We start from the raw sequence: 24,917 nt of genomic DNA on the forward strand, positions 1-24,917 counted from the left end.
TTGGACTGCAGTGAAGTGGGGTGGACTGGATGGGGTGGAATAGATTGGAGTGGGGTGGATAGGGATGGAGTGGGGTGGATTGGAGTGTGGTGTATCGAAGTGGGGTGTACAGAAGTGGGGTGGAATGGAGTGTGGAAATGGAATGGAGTGGGTGGGGTGGGTGGAATGGAGTTGGATGAAAGGCAGGGGGTGAACTGGACTGGGATGAACTGGAATGGTATTAGGTGGGGTGGATTGGAGTGGGGTAGATTGAATGGCTGTAGGGTGGGGTGGATTGCATTGGGTGGGTTATATTGAGATGTATTGGATTGGGGTCGGGTGGACTGGATTGGTTGGGGTAAATTGGAGTGGGGAAAATTAGTTTGAATTGGATGGGGGCAGATTGTTTTAGATTGGAGTGATCCAGGTTGGAGTGGGCTGATTGGAGTGGGGCACATTGCTCTGAATTGGAATGGGGTATATTTTTTGGGATTCGAGTGGGGCAGATGGCTGTGGGCAAGATTGGATGAGGCAGGTTTTTTGGATAGAGTGGGGCACAATGTTTTGGAGTGGAGTGGGACAGATTGGTGTGGGGTGGATTGTTTTGGATTGGAGTGGGACAGGTTGTTTTAGATAGATTGGGGAAGAATGTTTTGGATTGGAGTGGGACAGATTGGAGTGGGGAAGGTTGCTTTGGTTTGGAGTGGGTGGATTGGGAGGGAGAGGCATGGATTGGATTGGGGTGAGGTAGATTGGTATGGGGTAAGGTGGATTGGATTGGAGTGGGGTAGATTGGACTGTGCGTGTGGATTGGATTGGATTGGATTGGTGTGGATTGTGGTGGGTTGGAGTGGGGTGAATTGGGATGGAGTGAGTGGATTGGGGTGAGGAGGATTTGAGTGAGGTCAATTGGAGTTGGGCAGTTTGGAGTGAGGTGGATTGAATTGGGTTAGATTGAAATTAGGCAGACTGAAGTGGATTTGACTGATATGGATTGGAGTGGGACAGATTATTTTGGATTGGAGTGGGGCATACTGGAATGGGATGGACTGTTTTGGATTGTAGTAGGGTAGTTTTGAGTGGAGCAGATTGAAGTGTGGCAGATTGTTTGGGTTTGAGTGAGGCAGATTGTTTTGTATCGGAGTGGGGCAGATCGTTTTGGATTGTAGTTGGGCAGATGTGAAAGATTGCAGTGGGGCAGATTGGAGTGGGGTGGGTTGGGAAGATTAGAGTGTGGTGGATTGGAGTGGATTGGATTGGGGTGAGTGGTTTGGATTGGAGTAGGGTGGAGTGGATTGGTCTGTGGTGGATTGGATTTGTCTGGGGTGGATTGTATTAAGTAGGGCGGACTGCTGCATAGTGCGGTGAGGTGGCTTGGCATGGCCTGGAGTGGGTCCCATTTGAGTAAGGTGGATTGGGCTGCACTGCATGGTTATGTGTTAAAGCATCATTTCAGAAATTTCACATAAGTAAGAAACAATGTATCTTTGCAATAAAATAATCCTCATCTTTTGAAAACAGATCCCACAAAAAAAGCAAGCATTTACAATGCAATTGTCTCGGCATTCTTAAAGTTAGAGCTATTGGCATTGCTCATGACATTACTTTTATTTATGTTTTTGTTTTTAAAACATAAATAAATGGCATTGTCATTTACAATGCCAAAAGCAGGGCAGGAGAGCATGCACAACCAATGAGGGGGCGAGGGCAGAGAGCAAGCACAACCAACGAGGGGGCGGGGGCAGGAGAGCAAGCACAACCAACCAGGGGGCAGGAGAGCATGCACAACCAATGAGGGGGCAGGGGCAGGAGAGCACGCACAACCAACGAGGGGGCAGGGGCAGGAGAGCATGCACAACCAAATGAGGGGGCAGGGGCGCAAGCACAGCGAGGGGGCAGGGGAGCAAGAACAGCGAGGGGGCAGGGGTCAGGGGAGCAAGCACAGCGAGGGGGCAGGTGAGCAAGCACAGCAAGGGGGCAGGGGAGCAAGCACAACCAAAGAGGGGGCAGGAGAGCAAGCACAACCAACGAGGGGGCAGCGGCAGGAGAGCAAGCACCACCAACGAGGGGGCAGAGGCAGGAGCGCAAGCACAACCAATGAGGGGGCAGGGGCACGAGAGCAACCACAACCAATGAGGGGGCAGAGGCAGGAGAGCAAGCACAACCAACGAGGGTGCAGGGGCAGGAGAGCAAGCACAACCAACGAGGGGGCAGGAGAGCATGCACAACCAACGAGGGGGCGGGGGCAGGACAGCAAGCAAAACCAACGAGGGGGCAGGAGAGCACGCACAACCAACGAGGGGGCAGGGGCAGGAGAGGACGCACAACCAACGAGGGGGCAGAGGAAGGAGAGCACACAATGCCGAGGGGGCAGGGGCGCAAGCACAGCGAAAGGGCAGGGAGCAAGCACAGCGAGGGGGCAGGGGAGCAAGCACAACCAACGAGGGGGCAGGAGAGCAAGCACAGCCAACGAGGGGGCAGGGGCAGGAGAGCAAGCACAACCAACGAGGGGGCAGAGGCAGGAGCGCAAGCACAACCAATGAGGGTGCAGGGGCAGGAGAGAAAGCACAACCAACGAGGGGGCATAGGCAGGAGAGCAAGCACAACCAATGAGGGGACAGAGGCAGGAGAGCAAGCACAACCAACGAGGGTGCAGGGGCAGAAGAGCAAGCACAACCAACGAGGGTGCAGGGGCAGGAGAGCAAGCACAACTAACGAGAGGGCAGGGGCAGGAGAGCAAGCACAACCAACTAGGGGGCTGAAGGGAGACAGGCTGCCCTCTTTTAAAGAGATGCCCAGTGGGTATGTGTTGAAACATTTTGCCCTCGTCTGAACAGATGCCCAAGGGATCTGTGGGTCTAAGTCAAAAACTAATAAATATAGGCAGGTACAACATTTTCAAAAAGACTGACATAAATACGTAAGAGAAAAGTCCACATTGCACCAAAAGCTGGCATGCATACAATTTGATAACTTTGATACACACATATAAAAATCATCCGTGTGACTAGACATGTTTTATTTTGAATGAGCATGTATGTTCAAAAGCATCAAATATTATATCAAAAAAGAAAGCAAATAGCAAAACGACAGCGCGTATCCTTACAACATACCACACACCAACGGAAACAAAAAACATCCACACAATATGAGCGTATGTAAATTGTCCGTCTTACTGACTATGTATAATTGTATAATAGTATAATACGACTATGCCCGATAAAACAATGTATTACACTCAAGAAAGATTCAATAAATAACCAACTTTGTAACTAAGGCCATCTTCCACACACGACAGAGAGGAAGAAGGCAGCACCCGTTAAATGTGTGCATGCCTTCAGCAATACATTAATTTGCCCGTATGGTCACACATAAACAACATAGTGCCTCACATAAAAGCACAGATATGCTTAGTCACAATTAAAACTACAAAAGTCACACTACATGCATGCTGGGATACTTACATCAAATGTTTCTCAAAAAGGCACCATGTTGTGCTGGGTCTCTCGACTCGCCAGCAATTCGAGTCGAATTTTGCGCGAAAAAAGGCGCATGTCATATGGTGTTTTATAGGCCAATGATCTAACTCGTTTAAACCTGGAGGACGCACAACTTTTTTTCTTTTTAAACAACACAATGCTTTCTTAGCACACAAACGTATTCAATGTAAACACCCGATGTGCACAGATAAAAGAAGATAACCATCGCCGTGTGTAAAAACCACATGATAGGACAAATCAAATACCACAACCAATTATTTCCATAGTGATATTCTAAAACCAGTGCCCAAACACGTCTACAGAGTGCAGAGTCTAATAAATTCACACACATCGCTATTAAGTTTAAGTCAAAAAACGTAATGTTATAAAAGATAAACACACTATATTTCAAAATTAAGTATTAAATTGCTGGACACGAACAAAAGATTCATGACGAAAAACGTATTTTAAAAACATCTCTTCAGATAGCATACTCGAATGCCCAAAGACTCGCACAGAAGGAGCAATGAGCACTATGCCTCACGCCACCACCAGGCTACCAACCACCGAGTCGGGGGGCCCGGAAAGCACGAGGGAATAGACGCACAACGAGGGGAGGACGGGGGGGGCGGAAAGCAAGCACAACGAGGGGACAGACACCAAAAAACTTACCGGCTCAGGGGGGAGCCACATCAGATTCAATAGCCCAATAAAAAAAACATTGAAAGCAACACTTGCAGATCACAAGTGTAAATATGGTGGTCTGCCTTTTCCGTTGTATGGTTAACATGACGCTTTGAATCACGATCTTGCTACGCCTCCCCACTCATTCCCAAAAGGACCTTACGGACCTATTCGGTGGAACCAGAGTTAAGAGGGCTGGTTCCTGCCAGTGGTCAGCACCGGCAGTTCTAAAAAGCAGACACCAAAAAACTTACCGGCTCAGGGGGGAGCCACATCAGATTCAATAGCCCAATAAAAAAAACATTGAAAGCAACACTTGCATAACACAAGTGTAAATATGGTGGTCTGTCTTTTCCGTTGTATGGTTAACATGACGCTTTGAATCACGATCTTGCTACGCCTCCCCACTCATTCCCAAAAGGACCTTACGGATCTATTCGGTGGAACCAGAGTTAAGAGGGCTGGTTCCTGCCAGTGCTCAGCACCGGCAGTTCTAAAAAGCAGGTCCTGAGACGGGTCCCTATCAGGCTCTCCATTTTCACCCTCCGGGTGAAATAAAAAAAAATCTTAACCCTTCACTGCTTTTGGTGTAATTTTTGAGACTCGCTATAGTTCGTTATAGTCTCATTTCGTAACTGAACCATATTCTATACAACAACGCCATAGTCGTTGCTTATTTATCTTATGCAACTAATAACCATTGGCAAGGCCAATGGTTCTAGCTTGTTGTATGTATAATATAACTTACTGCATTATATATCTGGAAGTAATGACAGAAGCTGTTGGGCACCACACTATGCTAAGCATATATTTTTGTCTTACATGGTTATTAAACCACGCCTCTCCTCTCAGTTTTTTCTTCCCACTTAAACCCCTTTGTGCAACAATTAATTTGTGCACGCGACTATGTAAAAACCCAGCAAACACGTGTAAGGCTCACGTGCAAAGGGGCTTCCCGATAAACCACGAGGACCCCCGCCCCTCACCAGAGCGAGCCTGGTTATGCAGCCGGTACCTCCATGTCAACAGTTCGTGCCCTCGTCCATCTGACATGCGGCAGGGCCCCCTCACACGGGCCCCCGCCCCTGCTCACTCACTCGTGCGGTGGTTTAGTTTTCAAAGAAAGGCCGTGACCAGTGGGCTGTGCAGCATTGACCCGAGCGCGCTGGCGTGAAGTGTGCTTCTAAGAGGAGCCATTCTCTGTAGCACCTTGGCCGCATGTCAAATATTTCTCAAAGCAGGGAACGCGGAGGTGGCAGCGGCAAGAAATACCTTCCCAGCAGCGAAGGGTTTAAGGCAAGACGCTTGTGAGCCCTGCAGCTTTCCGTACCCCCCCAGCGCCGTTCAAAGTTGGGTGAGAAGAACCGCCTGAAAACTCTTTTCAGCATTGTCAAGTTAGGACGGGGCAACATCTCAAATCAACAAAAATGCAGTAAATAACAAGCTTTGATAAGAGCAACGATATCCTTGGCGAAGGGCAGGTTTTAAATGAAGGGTACTCACCACACGCCCCCAGCGATTCAGACGTGAGCGAAACAGAAACCTTCCGTGGGCCGGGACTTCCGGCTTTGGAAGCACGTGCACGCGTTCACGGAGAGAAGCAGTGCTGGTGACGCGTGGCTCCCATGCCCGAGGGAGAGCCCTGCAGTGGCGGCTGAAGTCCGGCGTGGCGGTAAGGGGGCCAGGTGGGTGCGCTTGGTGCACTTGTGTGTGTGTGTGTGTGTGTGTGTGTGTGTGTGTGTGTGTGTGTGTGTGCGTGTGTGTGTGTGCTGTGTGCGCGCGTGTGTGTATGCGGGGGTGGGTCTCTGTATGTATGGGTGCGTTCGTGCATGGGCGCTCGTGTGTGTGTGTGTGTGTCTCTGTGTATGCGCATGCGTGTGAACACCTTACGATATGAAGCATTTTCCATCATGCCATGAAACACGCTGCTTAAAAGAAACTGAAAGTTACACGTTTAACCGCACTCTAAACGCGCATTGCCGCACTCTAAACGCGCATTGCAAGAAACTTGCAACAAAGTCAATTGAGCGCTCGTACTTGTGCGCGTGCCAGTTTCAAATCGCCTCCAAGGAGATGCGCGCGGCCAGGATTGTCTCCTGGAAAGCAGACACGCCGACAAAAGGTCTCTACCGAGAACGTGCTTCCGCGGGCTTAGCCGAGACCTAAAATTGAAAACTTGAGAGCAAAGTGAGAAAAGAAGACTTGGCACAGTAAAAGAAACTTAACTATAGAAAATAGATGTTTGCAATTTAGGTTCTCCTGTTGGGAACGTCTTTGTCAGTCACAAACCTTTTACTTGCAGGGCACTAAAAGTTAAACAGATCCAAATAGTGCCTCAATAACGTCGGGAGCGGCAGACAGGCACGGATTAATTTGAATCAATCAGTGCTAGGTCCTTGCACCACAGAGAGGAACGGAAATGATGCTAAACTTTCCTTGACAAATTACGAGGTTGTAAAGACGAGAGCCACTCAAACCAACAATTGACAAGCAACAGGTGGGCTCCAAACACTTTTTGTTAACCACAGTGTATCGCAAGCGCTACCTCACAGGCTCGAGCCTAAAAAGGGCCATCAACTAGTGACTTTTCAAGATGACGTGAACTCTCATAAAGCAAGGCAAATGGCCCCCCAAGCAACAGTTTGACCGCAACATGTAGCCATATGACGGCACGACAGGCCCTAACACCCCTGTGCTCGGGTACCACTACACAGGCTTCGCTAGCAATGGCTGCACATCAGCAAGCAGTCCAATCACTCAGTTCAGAAACGAGTGCTCCTTTATAAAATCACCTACATTCTTCCACGCCATACCTGCCCGAGGTAGGATAAGCCAGGACAGCACGGCTCCTATCGACCACGGAGCCTAATCCTACGCACCACAAACATGAACATTCTTTCCCAGTCTCTTTTCGTTCCTTTCATTTGCGCTAATCCCCGGAAACAAAAGTAAAACATTATCCAAAAGAGCTGATTAGGCTTCATAAAAGGAGGTCGCGGTAAAAGAGCTCCGAGCCCTCCCCACCTCCTCCCACTCCGACTCGCCTGCAGGCACAGACGGCCGTCAGCCGTTTAACCGGGCAACGACCTTTCAACACCCGCGCACCGTCTTAAGTAACGGAGTTTCCTTAACGAGGCAATCAAGGGCTTGAAAGGGTGCATAGGTAGAGGGTGACCATAAATGCAATCGAGGAGCAAGGAGTTGTGGAATGTGGACGTAGAAGCGGGTCGAGGGAGAGAGCAATGAAAGCACATCTCTGAAAAGAAACCCATCGCACCATTGGCAGCAGAACGTTCTATGATAACGGCAGAAAGCGAAAGGACCACGTCATCAGCCAAGGCTAGCTTCTCTTCCAGGGTTCAAGCGAGTTATTCTGTAGAAAGGCGCTGCCACCGCGCTGAATGACGGGAGCTGTGAAGGCCCATAAAACGTTTTGACATCAGACCAGGAGAGACCTCTGCGCATCCACTGGTTAATTTGGGGATAGAATCTTCAGTAGCGGGAGAATCACTTTTCAACTTTGGAGATTAGGGCAGTACATTTGTGAGAGGTTACGATGGCCTTTGCGCATCTCTTAGATCGTGTGGGGGGTATGGGACGTTTCCAGTTCATTGAGGTCGCCCTTCTGGCCTTTCCAATCCTCCTGCTGGCCAGCCATAATCTTATCCAGAACTTCACCGCTGGCATTCCTTCCCATCACTGCCATATTAAATCCCAGGAGAACACCTCACGGGGCACCAATGAGAGCCTGTCGGACCGAGATACCTTGAAGGTCTTTATCCCGCTGGACCGGAATCAGAAGCCAGAGAAATGCCTGCAGTTCACGGAACCTCAGTGGTGGCTCCTGACTCAGAATGCCACCGTTGAAAACATGACTTCGATCGACAAGCAGCCCTGCACCGACGGCTGGACCTACGACACAAGCGTGTTCGCGTCGACTATCATCACTGAGGTATGGCGGATTTTCCCTTACAAAACAAAGGTGTTCTACAATGGCATGCAAGCTTCACTCAAACATACTCACAATAAATATTGTACAGGCATCCGTAGGGCAAAGAATAGGTGCATGTCAGGTTGCAGTTAATACACATATGCACACACTCACACACACATACAGAGAATTTACTGAACGTACAGAAGCAGCACAAGCTTCCCTCATGCACTCTCATATCAGACATAGCACAATCATCTTAAGTGCCTACTTCACTCATCGGACTGGGAGAAAAAACAGGCCCGGACCCAAATCAAAATTGCCCCCCATTAGCAAACCAGATATCTAAAAGAAAGTGGCCCTAATTTGTAAATCAGGCCACTTTTGTATTTGTAAAGACACTGTGTATGGGTATTTTGAAAGGTATGGTGGATTGCATACATTTGAGTTTGTTGCAGACAATGTTTTTGGTGGTATTTAAAAAATTGTCCAACCGAGCCATAGAGAAGGCCTACATACTGCTAAAAACGTGCCCACTGTCAGACCAGCCCATTGGGCACTGCTTGATTGCCCTTCCGGCCAATCCGACATGTCCCTCATACAAAGAACAAGTGCTTCAAAGAAGTAGCGCTTGTGTAAGCTTTCTTCACACACACACACATACACCCTACACTCACACACAAGCACACATACTCACACACAATCCCACATAAACGCAGATGCATTGCAAGCTTTCCTCAAACACCCTAACAGCAGATTCAAGCAGAGTATCAGCAGTGAAAATCTTTCTCAGTAAAAATAAAGATACATTGCATGTAACAGCAGTACAGGTTTTATTCACCAGTGTAGCAGACACAGCAGGGTCTGCAGCAGCGCAAACCTGTCACACTCACCTAAGAAGAACAGCACATGCTTCCCTCACACCCAGACAAGTCATAGGTTCTGGAAGTCAGGGTGCGGGGGTGCCACTATGACTGTGCTGCAGTTCAGAAAGTGAACCAGTGCTAAAGACGCCTTTACATTTTATGTTCGTCTTGTCACATCTGCTCTGTGTTCAACGATAGCTGCCAAGCGTCTGGCTATGACTTCTCATAAATTGCTGCTTATTCTTTTAACACGGAGCCTGGTGTTTACTTCTCCTGCTCTGACTGCAAAATGAGGGCATTTTGTAAACAGAACAATGTGACAGGATTGCTGGGGTACAGCGAGTGAGGAAGGGAAGGGTGTGGTATGTCAATTTTTTGTAACAAATACCAACATTTAAGTACATGTAAATTAAACTGTACAAATGAATCACTATATATCAGCAGTTAGGAAAACACAAATTAAGCATATTTTGTCATTTCGTAGTATGACGGAAACATAGCTTTTAATCAGGGCCACTGGAAATATATGATTGTGCGGTCGCAGTGATTTTCACCTCATTATGCATTTTACTGCAGTTGCCACTTAATACATCTTCTGCCGCATAATCTGCAGATTTTACAACAAAAAAAATGTTTCTAGCTCAAACAGTTCAAAAGTTACTGAAAATGCACTAACACGTGTAGCCGCGTGGTGGAAGGCCCTTTTGCAAAGCTGACATGGTCAACTTTTTGTTCCTTATTGCTAAATTTGGGGTTCAAATGAGTAATAATGGGGTGCAACCAATGCACAGACAGTGTTGCCAAGTTTAAAAATGACATACAAATGAGGTTAAACTATTAGGAAATGTGCTGCATTATGCCGCTTCATTTGAATTTTCTTGCATAATTTACTTAAGCCTGGCACATAATTTGGATCTCTTCTGCTGCATAATTCCAGTGGCCCTACTTTTAATGTTCAAAACAAATCAAGGCACTCTACTTGGTGATGCACACATGATAAATATTTGTGAAAACGAGTTCCACACATTATTGTTTGTGATCTATATTGTTTTAACAGTAAAACTGGAAGTCTGTGCAGGTTTAGTGACCATCTCAATGGGAAATATGCTGTCAGTAAATGACTTGTGCTACAACAACATGCTTTAGTAAAATATAAGGGGCTGATTAGGATGGAGGATTTTCCGCATCCTCCGGGCTGGCGGAAGACACCGCCAACCTTGAGGATGCGAAAAATCCTCTGCGGACCCACCAAAGACCCACCGCCACATTAGGATGGCTGGTGAGTCCTGGTATCAGTCCTCTGCTTTTCCGACACGGTTGACTTACAACCGCAGCGGAAAAGCTGTAACATGGCTGGTGGTGTCTATCAGACACCGCCAGCCATATTAGGATAGAGTAAAAGAGATGCTTTTCCGCGGCGGCTTTTCCGCCGTGGAAAAGCATACGGGATTTGACTTCGGGGGCCCGTTGCAGGCCCCCTGAGTGAAGGGGGGTGGGGGGTGCACATGTGGGGTACCCATGGTACCGCCCTGCATTAGTATGCAGAAATCGGCAGGCACCGTGCAGTGCCTGCCGCTTTCTGCATAAAAATGCATTGTATGCATTTTTAACATTGCGGCGGGTGCAGCTTGAAGCTGCACCTGCCGCAATGTTAAAGATATAGGATGTGACCGCCACCCTGGCGGTCACATCCTAATCTGCACGGAGGGAACGCCGCTGCCCATGCGGACGTTCCGTCCTACTCTGAGGTCGCGGACGGACTCAAGTCCGTCCGTGATCCTAATGAGCCCCATATGTGTGGCAATGATCTCCAAAGTGTACCTTCATCTATGTCCCACACTTTTACCTTCCTCCTGCTGAATGGCCATGACTCATTTGCAAATCTAGTTTTAGTGGGGCGCTTGAATCTTTCAGTCTCTATGACTTCAATCATGTAACATGATTGACTGCCCCCCCCCCCCCCCGCCCCCCACTTAAATTGTTCTAACACCAGTGGAATAAGTACATCACAAACCCACTCAGTTACACTGGGCAGTTGGTTCACTCTTCTAGAAACTAAAATGAGATGTTGTGAGCTGAGTGTTATCATCATGTTTACCTACAGCACCAGTGGAACGCTCTGCTTCCTTTTTTACTTGGTTCATGCTGTACAGACACCACATTCCTACAGACAAACATACGACTAAGAACTATGGGTACTATTTCACCCACCAAGAAATTCTGACTATTCTTGAAAGTGCAAACAAAACTCCCAATTGCAAAGACCGTCATTGGGTCACCAACAGTTTATTGTACCAGCCTGTTTATTTGCAAAACATCTATAGGGTCAGTTTCAGAAAATTAAAAATTCTGCACCTGAGCACCTGTATTAGTACATTTCACCTTGTTAGTCCTATTCTGCGCTTATTTCCTCGGCTCACTATATAATGTTTAGGATTCGGGAACACGTACGAATCTTAATACTTCGCTGGCCTTAAAACATTGGTCCAGATAAGGTAAGATGGTATGAGCCAAATCGAGGCTTGAAGTCCCCCATTGTGACACTGGCTGCCACCTTTTTAATAGGAAATTATGTCGTGGAAAGTCTTTTGTTCTGTTCGTCCTCAATCACGGAACAACCTCCTGCTGTCTTTGAGATTAACCATAGACTTCATGGGGGGGGGGGGGGCATTAGGAGTCAACCAGTGAATCTCCGTGTGCCCCCGAAAGTGAAACTACTTTGAATAATCCATGCTGATCCCTCAACATGGATCAGATCAGCATGTGTGAGAACAGTAGGACCGATTTCACAAGGCCCACGCCCAGTTAAACAACAGAGCAGGAGTCGGGAGCTACCTGTGTAGGCCCAGCCTCTGTAGCACCTTGGATCCCCAAGGTGCTACAGAGGACAAACAGTGTTCCCCTTAGCCAGACCTTAGCTTTCTGTGGCACGATACACCCTGCCAGCATCCTGCTCCCTGAGCCCACACCGACCTCTTGCTGACATTCAGCACCTAAAGCATTTAAACTTGAACTCTAATTGAACCGCAAAACAATGCACCAAAATACAGACATAAGGCTGCATCAAACAAATATACAAATGATTAAACATGTTTTTTTTAATTCACAAACAAATATAAAAAAAAAATTTAATGGGAAGAATGAGGCTTTTCTAAGATCAATTGAGGCCACTCATCATTCATACTATATTTTGTTTGATGCGCTTGCAGTGCTCCCGTGAATCAATCTGAGGATACTAACTTAGGGCCTGATTACAAGGTTGTCAGTCCATCGGACCGCCAAACTCATGGTGGTAGTGCGGTGGCGGTCGGAGACTGCCGCATCAGTGGTCTGACTGCCGTATTATGAGTATGGTGGTCAGGGCTCCTTGGGACCACCGCAACCGCAAAGGATCCACGATCCCTAGCAGTGGCGCAGTGGTCTGAGGAAGCAATATGCATGGCGGTGCTGCTGCAGCAGCCCTGTGCATATTATGAGTTTCCCCACCATCAGGCTTTTCATGGAGGTGAAAAGGCTGGCAATGGGGAAACGAAGGGGACCCTGCCGGGCCCCCTGTTGTCCTTGTGCATGTGGATGCATGAAGGGGGTCATATGTTGTACCCCCCTGTGTGCATGCACTCCTGCTCCTTTACGGCATGGACTGCACAAACAGCCTTTAATGCTCCCATTGTGGTGCCATTCTTATGGGAACCACCGCTCCTCCTGCCAGACTATGAGAAAACTTGTAATGTAGCGGGTGGGCGGCAGTGTGCGTTGGTGGAGTTGGAGCAGGGCAGTGAAGTGGCGGTCCGCTCCCAGACCGCCAACGTTGTAATTAGGCCCTTAATTTTTTAACCTTCAATTTCAAATTCCTTCCCGTCAACAGAACGTTTTAACATTTTCAATTTTACATTTTGCTCCGTTACTTATATACGCTTTATTAATCTGTAAATATAATTTCAGTTCCTCAGCAGTCGCAGACCTCCTGAGTAGGATTCGCAGACTACCAAGGGTTCCCCGGACCATAGGTTGAGAACCATTCTTGTAGATATTGCCATCTGTAGATAAGGGTCAAATATGCTGGCCCTCCCATTTAAATATCAACAGAGTGCCCCATGAAAAGACCCTGTTTACTGAGTGAACCCATTATATCACTGCACTGTAGTGGGAACAAATATGTGGACATTGATATGAGGACTTTTTGTGGGGTAGCTGGCCATTCAGTGGTTACTGGGCTTTAACTGTAAGAGTTACTGCCATTTAGTACTTTGTACTGTGGCCACAATACTGTTCATTTCAAATTGAAAGACCAAGGACACCCATGTAGTACTTGACTTTCTCAGGGTAATTGGATCGAGAAGTCAAGGCTGGCTCCAGGAAGAGGAGTACTGTTAGAAACTCAGAATTGTAAAAACACAAGATTAACAGTAATAATTTCATTTAACAGTTTCTAAGTTTCCAAAAACAGATTAATTTACAGGTGAGTAACTGTTCTACAAACAAAACACAGATAGCCACCAGAACCCAGAAGTGCATAGCATCTTCCGGGTCAAAGAACCGGCCACAAATGTATTTGCAGCTCGGTAGAACTAGGTGCCAGGTTTTGCTGAAACATTGACAATTGTCACTAATGTTAACTTATGGAAGATTGTTTGGCTGCACTCTGGTTTCCTCAGAAGTGTTTTGGGTCTAATATATTGGTATTGGAGGACAATGACTCATCTCATGATGATGATGATGATGCCTGTATTGCTGAGCTGCACCGGCACGAGGCTTTAGTGTAGTAGCAAAGGTGAACAAGGTGATGGGGGTGGGGGCAGTGGTGAGAGCGAAGGATTTCACGAGGTAAAAGGTGGGTCCTACTGCCAAGTGGGGAGAGAGTGTGGCCTAACGGTTAGGGCGGTCGACCTCGGAGCTGGGGAACCAGGTTCAAGTCTCGTCAGGGATGCTCAACATTCTGTGATTCTGGGAAAATCACGTAATCTCCCTGTGCCTAACAAAAATGAATGTGTCCATCTGTAAAAGAAATGGTGCTCATGTAAAGCGCTTTGACACCTTCGGGTCATGTTCGCATTATATAAAACCCCACACACAAAAAAAAAGAAAAAAAGTGTGGAGGTACAGTAGATAAGTCTGCAGTTGGCTTGGGGGCAGCCCTTTGTGAGGGTTAGGGAGTCCCAAAGACACGGGTACACTTGTGGATTCTAGTTGATCATTTACTAAAATTTACATAAGGCTGAGTGGCTTTTAATCTGGGCTTTAGGGGTCAATTTGCAAGAGAGGTCTCTACTATCCATCAATCAATTGGGATTAGGAGAGATGTTCTCATAGTCCAATGCTTAGTTTATTCTGTGATTCAGCTGTATTTGTCCTTTGGAGTCCAGCTAAACAGATTCTTGTCAGTTTGAGAAAACTTCAGACGATGCCTCTGGACAGGGGTCTTCCATTTGCGGGAAACATCCTTTACAACGGAACCGTTACAACGCGGTACCGTTACAACGCAGGATTTACAACGAAAGTCGTTAAAACGACTTTCGCTGGAGGACGCTCTAGGACAGGGGATAGTTTAATTTACTATCCAACACCTTCCCTACTATCCACGGGGACTGGAGTTGGAATAGTAAATTAAACTATTCACTATCCAGCGCCCCCCAACGCAAGTCTTTGTAACGGCTTGCGTTGTTAAACCTGCGTCCTAAAGGTACGCATTGTAACGGTACGCGTTGTACCGTCATACATCCCCATTTGCTGGGTGTCTGAGATACATAGGGAGGTTTGTCTAGCTTGCTCTGTCAAGGAGGGAAGTGGCAGTGATGTGGGTGCAGGTTGTCTTGATCATCCAGGATGGTTACTTATACAGCTAAAGGGAGTGTGATGGTGTCACAACTCCCAAGAAAATAGACGTATTGTTAGAATTCATTCAGGATCAGGGGCGTCATTTCTGGGTTTCCCAGGTAAAGATAATGGGTTGCCTTGGCAGTAAGTTTGTGCATTGAGTAATTTAATACGGAGAAAGTGTTGGTGGGAAGCAGCTGTTAGCACAAGGTGATTCAGTGCTATCCTGGGAAACTCTACGCTCTATGCAGGTGAGCTACATCATTGTGGCTGCACATCCTCTAAAAGGGGTACATTTAACAACTGTAGTGCTTTGTAGGACAATGTATGAAAATAGAAGCAGTTAAAAGTGTGTACACCTAAAATCTCTGGAGACATGCATTTAATGCCAGTTGATTGTGGCGCCCTCAGAAGTGTCAAATAGGATCATGAAATATACCTAGGGTGACAGTAGCAACCCACAGATGGGATTTGGCAACCATTTATAGTATGATTTATGAAGATTCACCCAGGAGTGACTGATGATCAGTCCAAATAAAGTAGAGATAGGATGTGGCTTAACAGACAGAGCTGCCGACTTTGGAGCTGGGGTACCATGTTCGAGCCTTAGCGTTGGCTCAGCATCCTATGATTCTGGGTGCTCAAGTAAAGCACTTCAATACCTCCAGGTCGAGTTCGCGCTATATAAATCTGCAAAAAAAAAAGGATGTTAGTAGAGAGGCCGGATGAAGTGTGGACCGAGCCCTAACAGAGAACCTGATAGTGTTTGTTGAATCACAAGTTACACTTCATGGCAAGGGCACTGTTCACACAAACACCATAGTCCGAGTGTACAGTTTAATTCAGGCAAGCATACAAATCAAAACCATTTGGATGCAGGTGAGCTATAAGATGTAATAACACTAGCACAGAAATTACATTTTACACACACTTGCAAGATAATATCCCCATAGTGCCTTGCTTACACTATCTTCATGGTGTGAGGTGTTCGTGTTCGTTCTAGTGAGTGTCCCTGTTCTAAAGACTTAGTGCCACTATAGGCAACTTCCCCCACCCACAGTCTGAGCATGCAAGAATAAATAAATACACAGGACATGTGTTCTGGAAAATATTGCTGCAGGTTTATTCCATACAAACGTATGCAATATGGTGGGTTATCTTACTGGCGATCCAAGGGTGTGCAGCAGTACCAACCTATGCTGCCCCCGCCCGCCTGATGAGCCTGCATTGTTGGACCATACCGAGACTATGCTACACCTTTGGTATTCCTCTTCTGGATCACGTGACACGTTGGTCTTGTATTATTCATGCCCTTTTCAGGGTGGAGCGTAGCAGGGCAAACCTCCGGTTGGTCAGGCCCCCAACCGCCAGAAGGACTAACGGGGCGCCTCAGCGGTTTCCCAGGAACCTACCCTGAGGCTCCTGGTCTTTGGCTCTGGCACCCTTACTGTGCCGCGCAGAGGCACCCATACTACAGCAGTCTGCCACAGAGGTACCCTTACTGTACCCGTCTGCTTCCAGATCGCACTGTGACTCCGCCTGCAATGAAAAAAGAAAACATTACAAGGTACTACGTACATTGCCTGCCAACCCCACGCTGGGTAAGCAGAAGAGTGGGAGACAGTGTGTCTGGCACAAAGAGGACGCCAGAGAGGTGGGGGGAGGTATAAGTACCCTCCCCCGACCTCTGTTCACCAGAAGTGACGTGCCTAGAGAGCCAAGGTGAAGGACTACTTCCCGAGTCCAACCCTTTGCCAGTGGGTGGTGTTTGTGCCCAAATGGCACTAAAGGGTCGTCCATTGGAATGGCCCCTGCGGGGGCCGCGGACAGCCGCATAGTGCCATTATAGGCAACTTCCCCCACCCACATTCTGAGCATGCAAGAATAAATAAATACCCAAGTCAAGTTTTGTTCTGGCAAAATATTGCTGCAGGTTTATTCCATACAAAAGTATGCAATATAGTGGGTTATCTTACGGGCGATCAAAGGGCGGGCAGCTGTACTAACCTATGCTGCCCGGTGCGCCTGATGAGGCAGCACTGTGGGATGACACCCAGACTGTGCTACATCTTACGTGACCTCTTCCGGATCACGTGACACGTTGGTCTCTTATTGCTCACACCCTTTTCAGGGCGGAGCGTAGCAGGGCAAATCCCCGGTTGGTCAGGCCGCCAACCGCCCGAAGGACTAACGGGGCTTCATCGCAGTTTTCCAGGAACCTGCCCTGAGGCTCCTGGTCTTTGGCTCTGGCACCTCTACTGTGCCACGCAGAGGTACCCTTACTGTATCCGTCTGCTTCCAGATCGCCCTGTAACTCCGCCACAGCTCTGGAGGCAGCCCCCGTCACTGCCAGAGCCCTCCCCACCAAAACAGCTAATTTCAACCTGACCTAGGCGTACGCCTGGAAGGTAATGGTGACAATAGATCCCATCTTCAGCAACATTAGCCTAAATCAGCTTGTGTCTGGTCTGCGAACTTGTGCCATGAACAGTTTCCTATTACAGGGATGTTCAACGGCCCCCTCTGACTTAGCTCTGTGCTTCTTCTCCGGGGGTATCATCTCAGACCAGAAGAGCTCACATTGACCCATGTAGTTGCTGATATCACCAAAATAGCACATTTCACACATGCAACTGGCCTCCTATAAATCTAAGGGAAGAGATCCCTCCCTACTGGTGATAGATGAACCCCATCTATATCACAATAGCCCTTGATGTTAGCCTGGAACAGCTAGTGTCTGATGAAACCAAAGAACCTTCTGGCCTGTGAACCTGTACCAAGAACTATTTACTGTCCTGCGGAAAACTTCCACTGGCTCACATAACCTATCCCCATGCCCACTCTGGGCGGGATAAATTCAGACACAAAGGCTCACATTGCCCCACCCATTTGCTGATCCCACCTAGCTACCGTCCTACTAGCACTGTGTGTGCCTGAACCCCTGTGCCCCCCATCTATGGGACGGCAGCCCATTTGTTAGGTAACTGCTCCCACCCCGCCTGCCTACTTTGGATATTAGGGTAAGAAGATTTATACTCAACATTTGCGCAGTCCCTTAGCTTCCTACATCATGACGCACAGGAATGTTCATAACTAGAAGTATCTGATAATTAGCAGGGACTCTCCTGCCCTTGCCATGCCTCCTTTATTTCTTATGGGAATTCGGACAGCTCAGCTTCCTCTGTGGTGAAACCCCCTAGGCATACCAGCTAAGAGAACCTGTCTGATTTAGTACAGTGCGCACTGAGTGATATGGTGCCTAACATTAAGGATTCACTAAGTCCTACCTAACCCCCATACTAGAACATTCCAGAAAAAGGGGGAGCAGGGGCGTTCACACTGACCACCCTTGGGCAACCCCATAGGGGGAAAGTTACCTGCTCCGTTAAATTTGAATCATTGTTGATCACTGGATGTGCCAAATGTTTTTACATAGTAGCCTTTTGTGCTTAACACCTTTTTTCACCATTTCTTGGGACGTCAGGACACTATGAGCCAGATGTAGGTATCCAAATACCGGTCGGTAAGGATGTATGACGCTACAACGCATACTTTTACAACGCCTACCTTTACAATGCATTTTTTACAATGCAGCATCCATTACAACGCATTCCATTACAACACATGCATTTACAATGAATTTTCAAAAACTATCTTTGCAATGCATTCCATTACATCGCATACTACCTTTACAATGCATACCATTACAACGCATAACATTACATTGCATATAAGGTAAGTTTTGGATAGTGTAGGGGTAAAAATTACTATTCTAACTCCAGGGGGTGCAACAGTAGGGTAAGTGTTGGATAGTGTAGGGGTAAAAATTACTATTCTAACTTCAGGGGGTGCAACAGTAGGGTGAGTGTTGGATAGAGTAGGGGTAAAAATTACTATTCTAACTCCAGGGGGTGCAACAATAGGGTAAGTGTTGAATAGTGTAGGGGTACTATGTGTTGTAATGCTATGCGTTGTAATGGTATGCGTTGTAATGACTGCGTTGTAATGACATGCGTTGTAGTGGTGTGCGTTGTAGTGTCATGCGTTGTACTGGTTGCGTTGTAAATGCATGCTTTGTAAAGGATGTTGCGTTGTAAAAGTTTCGTTGTAATGGTAGTGCGTTGTAAAAGTTGCGTTGTAAAGGTTGTTTCCCGGTCGCTAACGGCCGAAAAAACTGATTTTCGGCCGTTACCGACCGGTATTTGGATACTGAGATGTAGGGCATCTTAAAATACAGATTCGTAATTTTACCGAATCGGTAATTTTACCGAATCGGTAAATTTACCAAATTGGTAAAGTTACCGATTCGGTAAAATTACTGAATCTGTATTTTGAGATGTAGGTGGCACTGTAAACAGTGACACAGGGCTTTAAGGATTCGTTATTTATCACCAGCTATTAGTTGGTGGTAAATAACTAATACCTGTGTATATGCAAATCTGTGTATGTACACCTGTTCCATGTGGCACACATACATGCCCTTAGGGCATGTATGTGTGCCACATGGCACACAAGCCCTAATCAGGGGTGCAACAGGGTGTCAAAGTGACACCCTGCCACCCTTGAATTATTCGGTATTTACCGAATCGGTAATTACCAATTCGGTAATTGACATTCATCCCTATGGGCCTCCAGGCCCATAGGAATGAATGGCAATTACCGAATCGGTAAATACAGATTCGGTAATTACTGAATCTTACCGATTCGGAAAAAAATACAGAATATTTACCTACATCAGATTTACTGATTCTAAAATACCGAATCGGTAAAATTCGGTATTTTAGAATCGGCAAAAATGATTTACCTACATCTAGCCCTATGTTGGCTGACAGCGTCACCAACCAGCGAGGCTACCATAGCTAACCGGTGGGCCTTTGAGCTCAACAGCAAACCTTAAATACACACTTTTCACCCGGGCGTACCTCTAAATGAGCCAGGGTCCACACAGCTGTAAGGCCAGAGACACACCTATATTTATTGGAGATGACTCACCCCTTCGTGGTGTGACAACTACACGGTGCCTACACAAGTCACCCAACAGAACAGTTGGCCCTGACTACCTTGTGTTCTGGTGCCAGATTTGGAAAAAACCTTGCCTCCACCTGCTGCCCCCTTGGAAACACCCAATGCCAGTGCTCTGGCCGCAACGCTGCAATGCCCTTGTGTAGCATCGAACCCCTGGTCAACTAAAAGCGCCACTCCAACTATTTAAACCTACACCTTGACCATGGGTGGAGTCTAGCTCTCCCCAAACTTCTGCTGGTGTAACCCACGGACCGACTCCTGTTCAGTTAAATATAGTCATTGATGGCACTGACAACCACGAGGGCCTACTGCTGGGCTGTGTGAATGCCGCCCATGGTGAACTTAAACAATCAGCTTGTTGTGGATGGGTGCTAACATTACCTGGCTCAAGTGCAATCCCTTTGACAATCACTCCTGTCAAGATGTGCCAATGCAGGTATAGTCAGGAGTTATCCAGCCTGCCTTACTTCCTCCCAGTTATCTGAGTAAATTAGTGAAAGTTGCACGTTCGAACTGGCAGCTGATACTGTTACTTACGCCTGCAAATGCTCTGCTCAGAGTAGCCTGCAAGACAATGGCTTCCATTGAAAGGCGGTGCCAACAGACCTCCGAGCACTTAAGGCGGTACCTCTGAGTAGGGCTCTAATCTAACAGCTGCCCCTTGCATTGGATACCTCCTCTGATTGTAAGCGGCTCAGTGCTGCTGATGCCTTGGCGCTTCCTGACCCACAGCCAGCTCACCCTGATAGAAACCCCTCGCGACTGGGACTCAGCAGGTGAAAGCACGATACATCCTAGCCTGACCTTAGCTCTCACCAGGCTCCCACACAAGAGCTCTCCACAAACCTTTTGGCCTAAAGCAGTCGCCCTGTGTGGCGGTTGCGAATGGACTGCAAACAACTCCTAGGCATTCTCTACCAATGTTATAAATGGAGATTCAGGTTGGCTAGGGTATGCACCTAAGCCTGGCCGAACCCCACTCTCTAGTCAGGAGAAGGGAGTACACACTTAGGCTGACACCTGCCCACCTCCTAGGTGGCTAGGCAGGGACTCTGGCTTATCCCATAGGCAGTGTAAATTTAAAGTGCCAACCACACTCCCACTGTGGCATACTACAGAAGAGACTCCATACCAAGTTATTTTAATTACCCTTCGTATCGTCCATACAAGAGAGACTTCGTTCCATCTGCCGCTTTTACCCTGTGCTACCAAACCTCATCATGACATCACAGGGATTACATAACTCACTAGGTCAATCGGGCCACCGTCCTACAGCTCCGTTAGCACAACCTCGTAGCTGCTGGCAGGAACTGTACTTAGCATCACACAGCATAGAGTAAATGTAAAATTGTACTTTCCCACCATTGGGCTGGTAAGCGACGGCCAAAAAGGACAGAACCTGGGAATGAGATCCCAGTTTCCTAGAGTAAAACAATAATTATCCTGCACTATTAACAAATGTGCCACCTGCACCCATGCCCTATCCACTTGCTGCTACAGTGGACAGTCACCCCACTGGAGGCAGTGGTCTGTCCAGTTCTCTTCCGAATTTTCAGCTATAGGGGCCCAGATAATCTCAGGTGTAAGAAAAGTCTTTCTAATGTAGCCAACCGACGGTTTATGCGTAAGTGACTGGCCCCCATTATGGTACGACCAAACCAAGGCTGAAGCAATAGGAGCATGAGGCCTTAAGCAACGGGTGTCTTTGTGTCCTAGAAACATTAATTAGCCACACAAATAACCATGGGCATCCCCTCAAATGCGAGTCACCAGATCGTCAAAGAAATATTGATGGATTTGAGACATAGGTGCCATCCAAACAACTGAATTAAAATTGGCAAGAATAGTTATTCGAAAGAAAAGTATTGAATGAGTCGCTCATCAAAGTCAACAGACATATGAAACCCCTTTGATCTACCTTGCTGAGAAGGATGGATCAATGCCCATTATCGGTATTAGTGAATGAAGACATTATTCATTCAAGTTCAGCCAAAGTGAGAAACATTGCCCCCACGTGACCTTACCACTTTAAGGCACCCTTGCTGTACAAATTGGTTTAACGCACCAATAATAAACCCCAAACTGATATACTGTTTTGCCCCACCCAGGGCACCCTGTCCGGTTACCACCAAGGCAGATGCACCGCAACTGAAAGCAGAGAAAAGCACAAGTTCTGACCTAGAGCTGTTCACGGCAACACATACATAGAGACGCCCAATATTGCGCGAAACTAGAATCAGGATACACCTGCGCTACATACAGCAAGGCAGTTCTACGGAAAACCTGACACTTGTGCCACTATATGCCGGGACTCAAGTCAGGTAGCCATTTCATTTTGCACCACACCTTGCTCCTGCCATCTGCCAATCATAGTATCACCACAACTACTAACCCTGACACTCGTGCATGCGTGACAATACCGCCTATTCCAAGCCATCAAAGCTATAAGAATGGCTTGGGCAGCAGGCAATAGTGATTTTAATGTAAGTTGAATTAATCAATGCCTGTTGTGGTCATCGCTAAAATAGACAGACAGCGCCAACTCGTGGCAGACTGTCCCAAGCGCCGGTGTGACAATTAAGTGACGTGCAGCGCACCAGAAACCACCTGGTCAAATTACATTGGTAAACTTGATGCTGTAATTTAGCATTAGTTGCCCATTGCCACACTTTCTCACCCGTAACATTACCCCTACAGCAAGCCGGAGCTATTGACATTGTCAGTCGTTGCGTGAACCAAAGTCCTCAAACATGCCAACACAGGTTTTCCCAAAGTGGCAGTAGTATTCACAATGGAAACATGAAACTGGTGAAAAGAGAAAGAGGGCCAGACCCAAACGGGGAGAGTCCTTGCAAACTGCTCACCGGTAACGATGCCACAAACCGTGACCCGGCTAAGAGCAGTAAAGGTGGCAGCTAGGTCCCACATGCTAATGCCTCCCCTGCAGATCTTTCGCCCCGCTAGGAGGGCCGAGAACCAACAGGCTACAACTGGTGTGTACCAGAGAAAGCAGATGCAACGCGTTTGTCATAACGGCAATAAAATGCGTCGTATGTTTGAGGCCTGACCCTGCACTGTGACTATGGCCTCCCTAAACCAACAACTGCTGTGCCAGACAGGGCCGCAGGCCCCCACCCATGCCCCTCCCTCCCCACCACACACTAGATATATGGAGGAAGGGCAGGGGACCAAAGACTATGGACATGACAGCAAACCTAGCAGAAGCCTGTCCCGCAACAGCCAAGGTGGAACCGCTGTTAACTGCACCATCTAACCTAACATAACTGTGCGCCCGACGTGCTACGAGCCAACCACCAACACTCCTCACAATGGCTGGGGGCCAAGCAACTGGTCGCAATGAGGAACTGCGTCCACCAGACACTGCAGGTCCACAAAGGCACACAACTCCCCACCCAAAAGACGAACCACTACCGAGGTGAAGACTTGCCAAACAGCGTGTGCAGCGACACCTCAGCCTCCAGGGTGATAGCACCCACACTCCTCCCAGAAACCTTGGCCCTGTGCTTACATATTACCAATCAGCACCAGCTGCCGGGCAAAACCCTCATGGGTGATCCAACCAATCTTAAACTGACCTGTCCCGCTGTGAGGTTGGGACATGCTTGTGCAGAAGGGCGGTTTGAAGTTATGACACACCCGAACAGGAACCTGGATCCTCAGATTAAACTTCTGATGCGCTCATGTTGAGCTAACCTGACATCATGACACACGGGGGCACGGTTAGTACTGGTGCGGGGGTGGGAGGACGCAACCCACTTAAAACCAGTACTAGGTAATACCAAATCTGTGCCCCTGAATAAAAGAAGTGCGCCCTTTTCAAAGGTAAAATAAATGTGACCAATGCTGCCGGACGCGCCTCTCTCCCAGCTGTAAACGCGCTAGGGATGGCTTGGTTTCCGACAGCATCATGGCACCTTTTTAAAACACCTGTAACATGTGAGGGAGACAATCCCTTCCTAAAGCATCACGTCTGATTACACTTGTGACCTCGGATCACCGACTGCGCTACCTCCTGCCTGGCGGTTCCAACCAGGGTGGGAGATCCCTGTACGGGCAGTGCAGAGTCCACCGTCTTTACCCCAGGTCTCAGCCCACACCAACAAGGAATTGAGCCGGCCCTTTACCAGGGAGGAGGTTCAAGAGGCAATTGACGCCCTGATGCTGCAGAAGGCACAGGGGCCCTGATGGGCTTAATGTCCACTTCGATCGTACATTCGCTCCCGAACTGACACCCCATCTGGTGCTCTTTTTCAACAAAATAGCGAACACCCACAGGGTAACAGACACAATGGGGGAAGCTCTGATAACTGTTATTCCCAAACTGGGAAAAGATCCAAAAGCATGCGCCTCTTACAGGCCTATCACTCTCTTGAACCTAGACGCCAAATTGTACTCTAAAATCCTGGCCACTCGCCTGGAAAATATCCTCTCTGCTCTAATCGACCACAATAAGTCGGGGTTTATTAAGGGTCGGCAGACCCATGAAAATCTACACAGAATAGTGCATATAATAGAAAAAGTACTAAAGAAAGGCATACCCGCTTCCCTCCTCTCGCTGGATGCAGAGAAGGCCTTTGATCGGTTGATTGGGCCTTCCTAGCTCAAAATCTGAAACGATTTGGTTTTAACAACACCTTTATTGGCATGGTGCAGGCCAATGACCACTTTCCCACTTCAAGATTCCTAGTAAATGGGGCGGCTTCTGACGCTTTCACACTTGAGCGGGGGACAAGGTAGGGATGCCTTCTGTCCCCCATGCTATTTGCTCTAAGTATTGAGCCCTTAGCAGAGAAGATAAGGGCGAACAAGGATACTAAGGGGGTAACCTTTGGCACTGATGCCCACAAGATCTCCCTCTTTGCTGACGAAGTGCTCCTTCCTATCACCGACCCGCGGAACTCGTTACCTGCACTTCTAGAGGAGCTCGAGCAGTTTGAACAAGTTTCTGGTTTTAAGGAGAATAGCACAAAGTCATTCTTGCGCAACCTAACCCTACTGGTAGAGGAGTGGGATCGAATAAAAGAGACTTCCCCCTACTGTTGCACAAGCAAGGATATTACATATCTTGGGGTCAAGCTCACTCCAAAAATCTCAGGTCTCAACAAGGCCAATTTCCCG

At 47.7% G+C, this 24,917-nt stretch overlaps 1 protein-coding gene across 1 annotated transcript in view; it reads left to right on the forward strand.

Moving 5' to 3' along the window:
* The first annotated feature begins 7,153 nt into the window (after positions 1-7,153).
* LOC147691766 (solute carrier family 22 member 6-A-like) overlaps positions 7,154-24,917 on the forward strand; it is a 210,675-nt gene continuing 192,911 nt past the window's right edge. The window contains exon 1 of the mRNA XM_086938061.1: positions 7,154-8,094. Within this exon, the coding sequence (XP_086794187.1) occupies positions 7,699-8,094 (396 nt within the window). The 5' untranslated portion in view covers positions 7,154-7,698. The remainder of the gene's footprint in view (positions 8,095-24,917) is intronic.

Source organism: Lissotriton vulgaris, chromosome 9 (genome assembly GCF_964263255.1).
Source record: "Lissotriton vulgaris chromosome 9, aLisVul1.2, whole genome shotgun sequence".
Classification (NCBI taxonomy): domain Eukaryota; kingdom Metazoa; phylum Chordata; class Amphibia; order Caudata; family Salamandridae; genus Lissotriton; species Lissotriton vulgaris.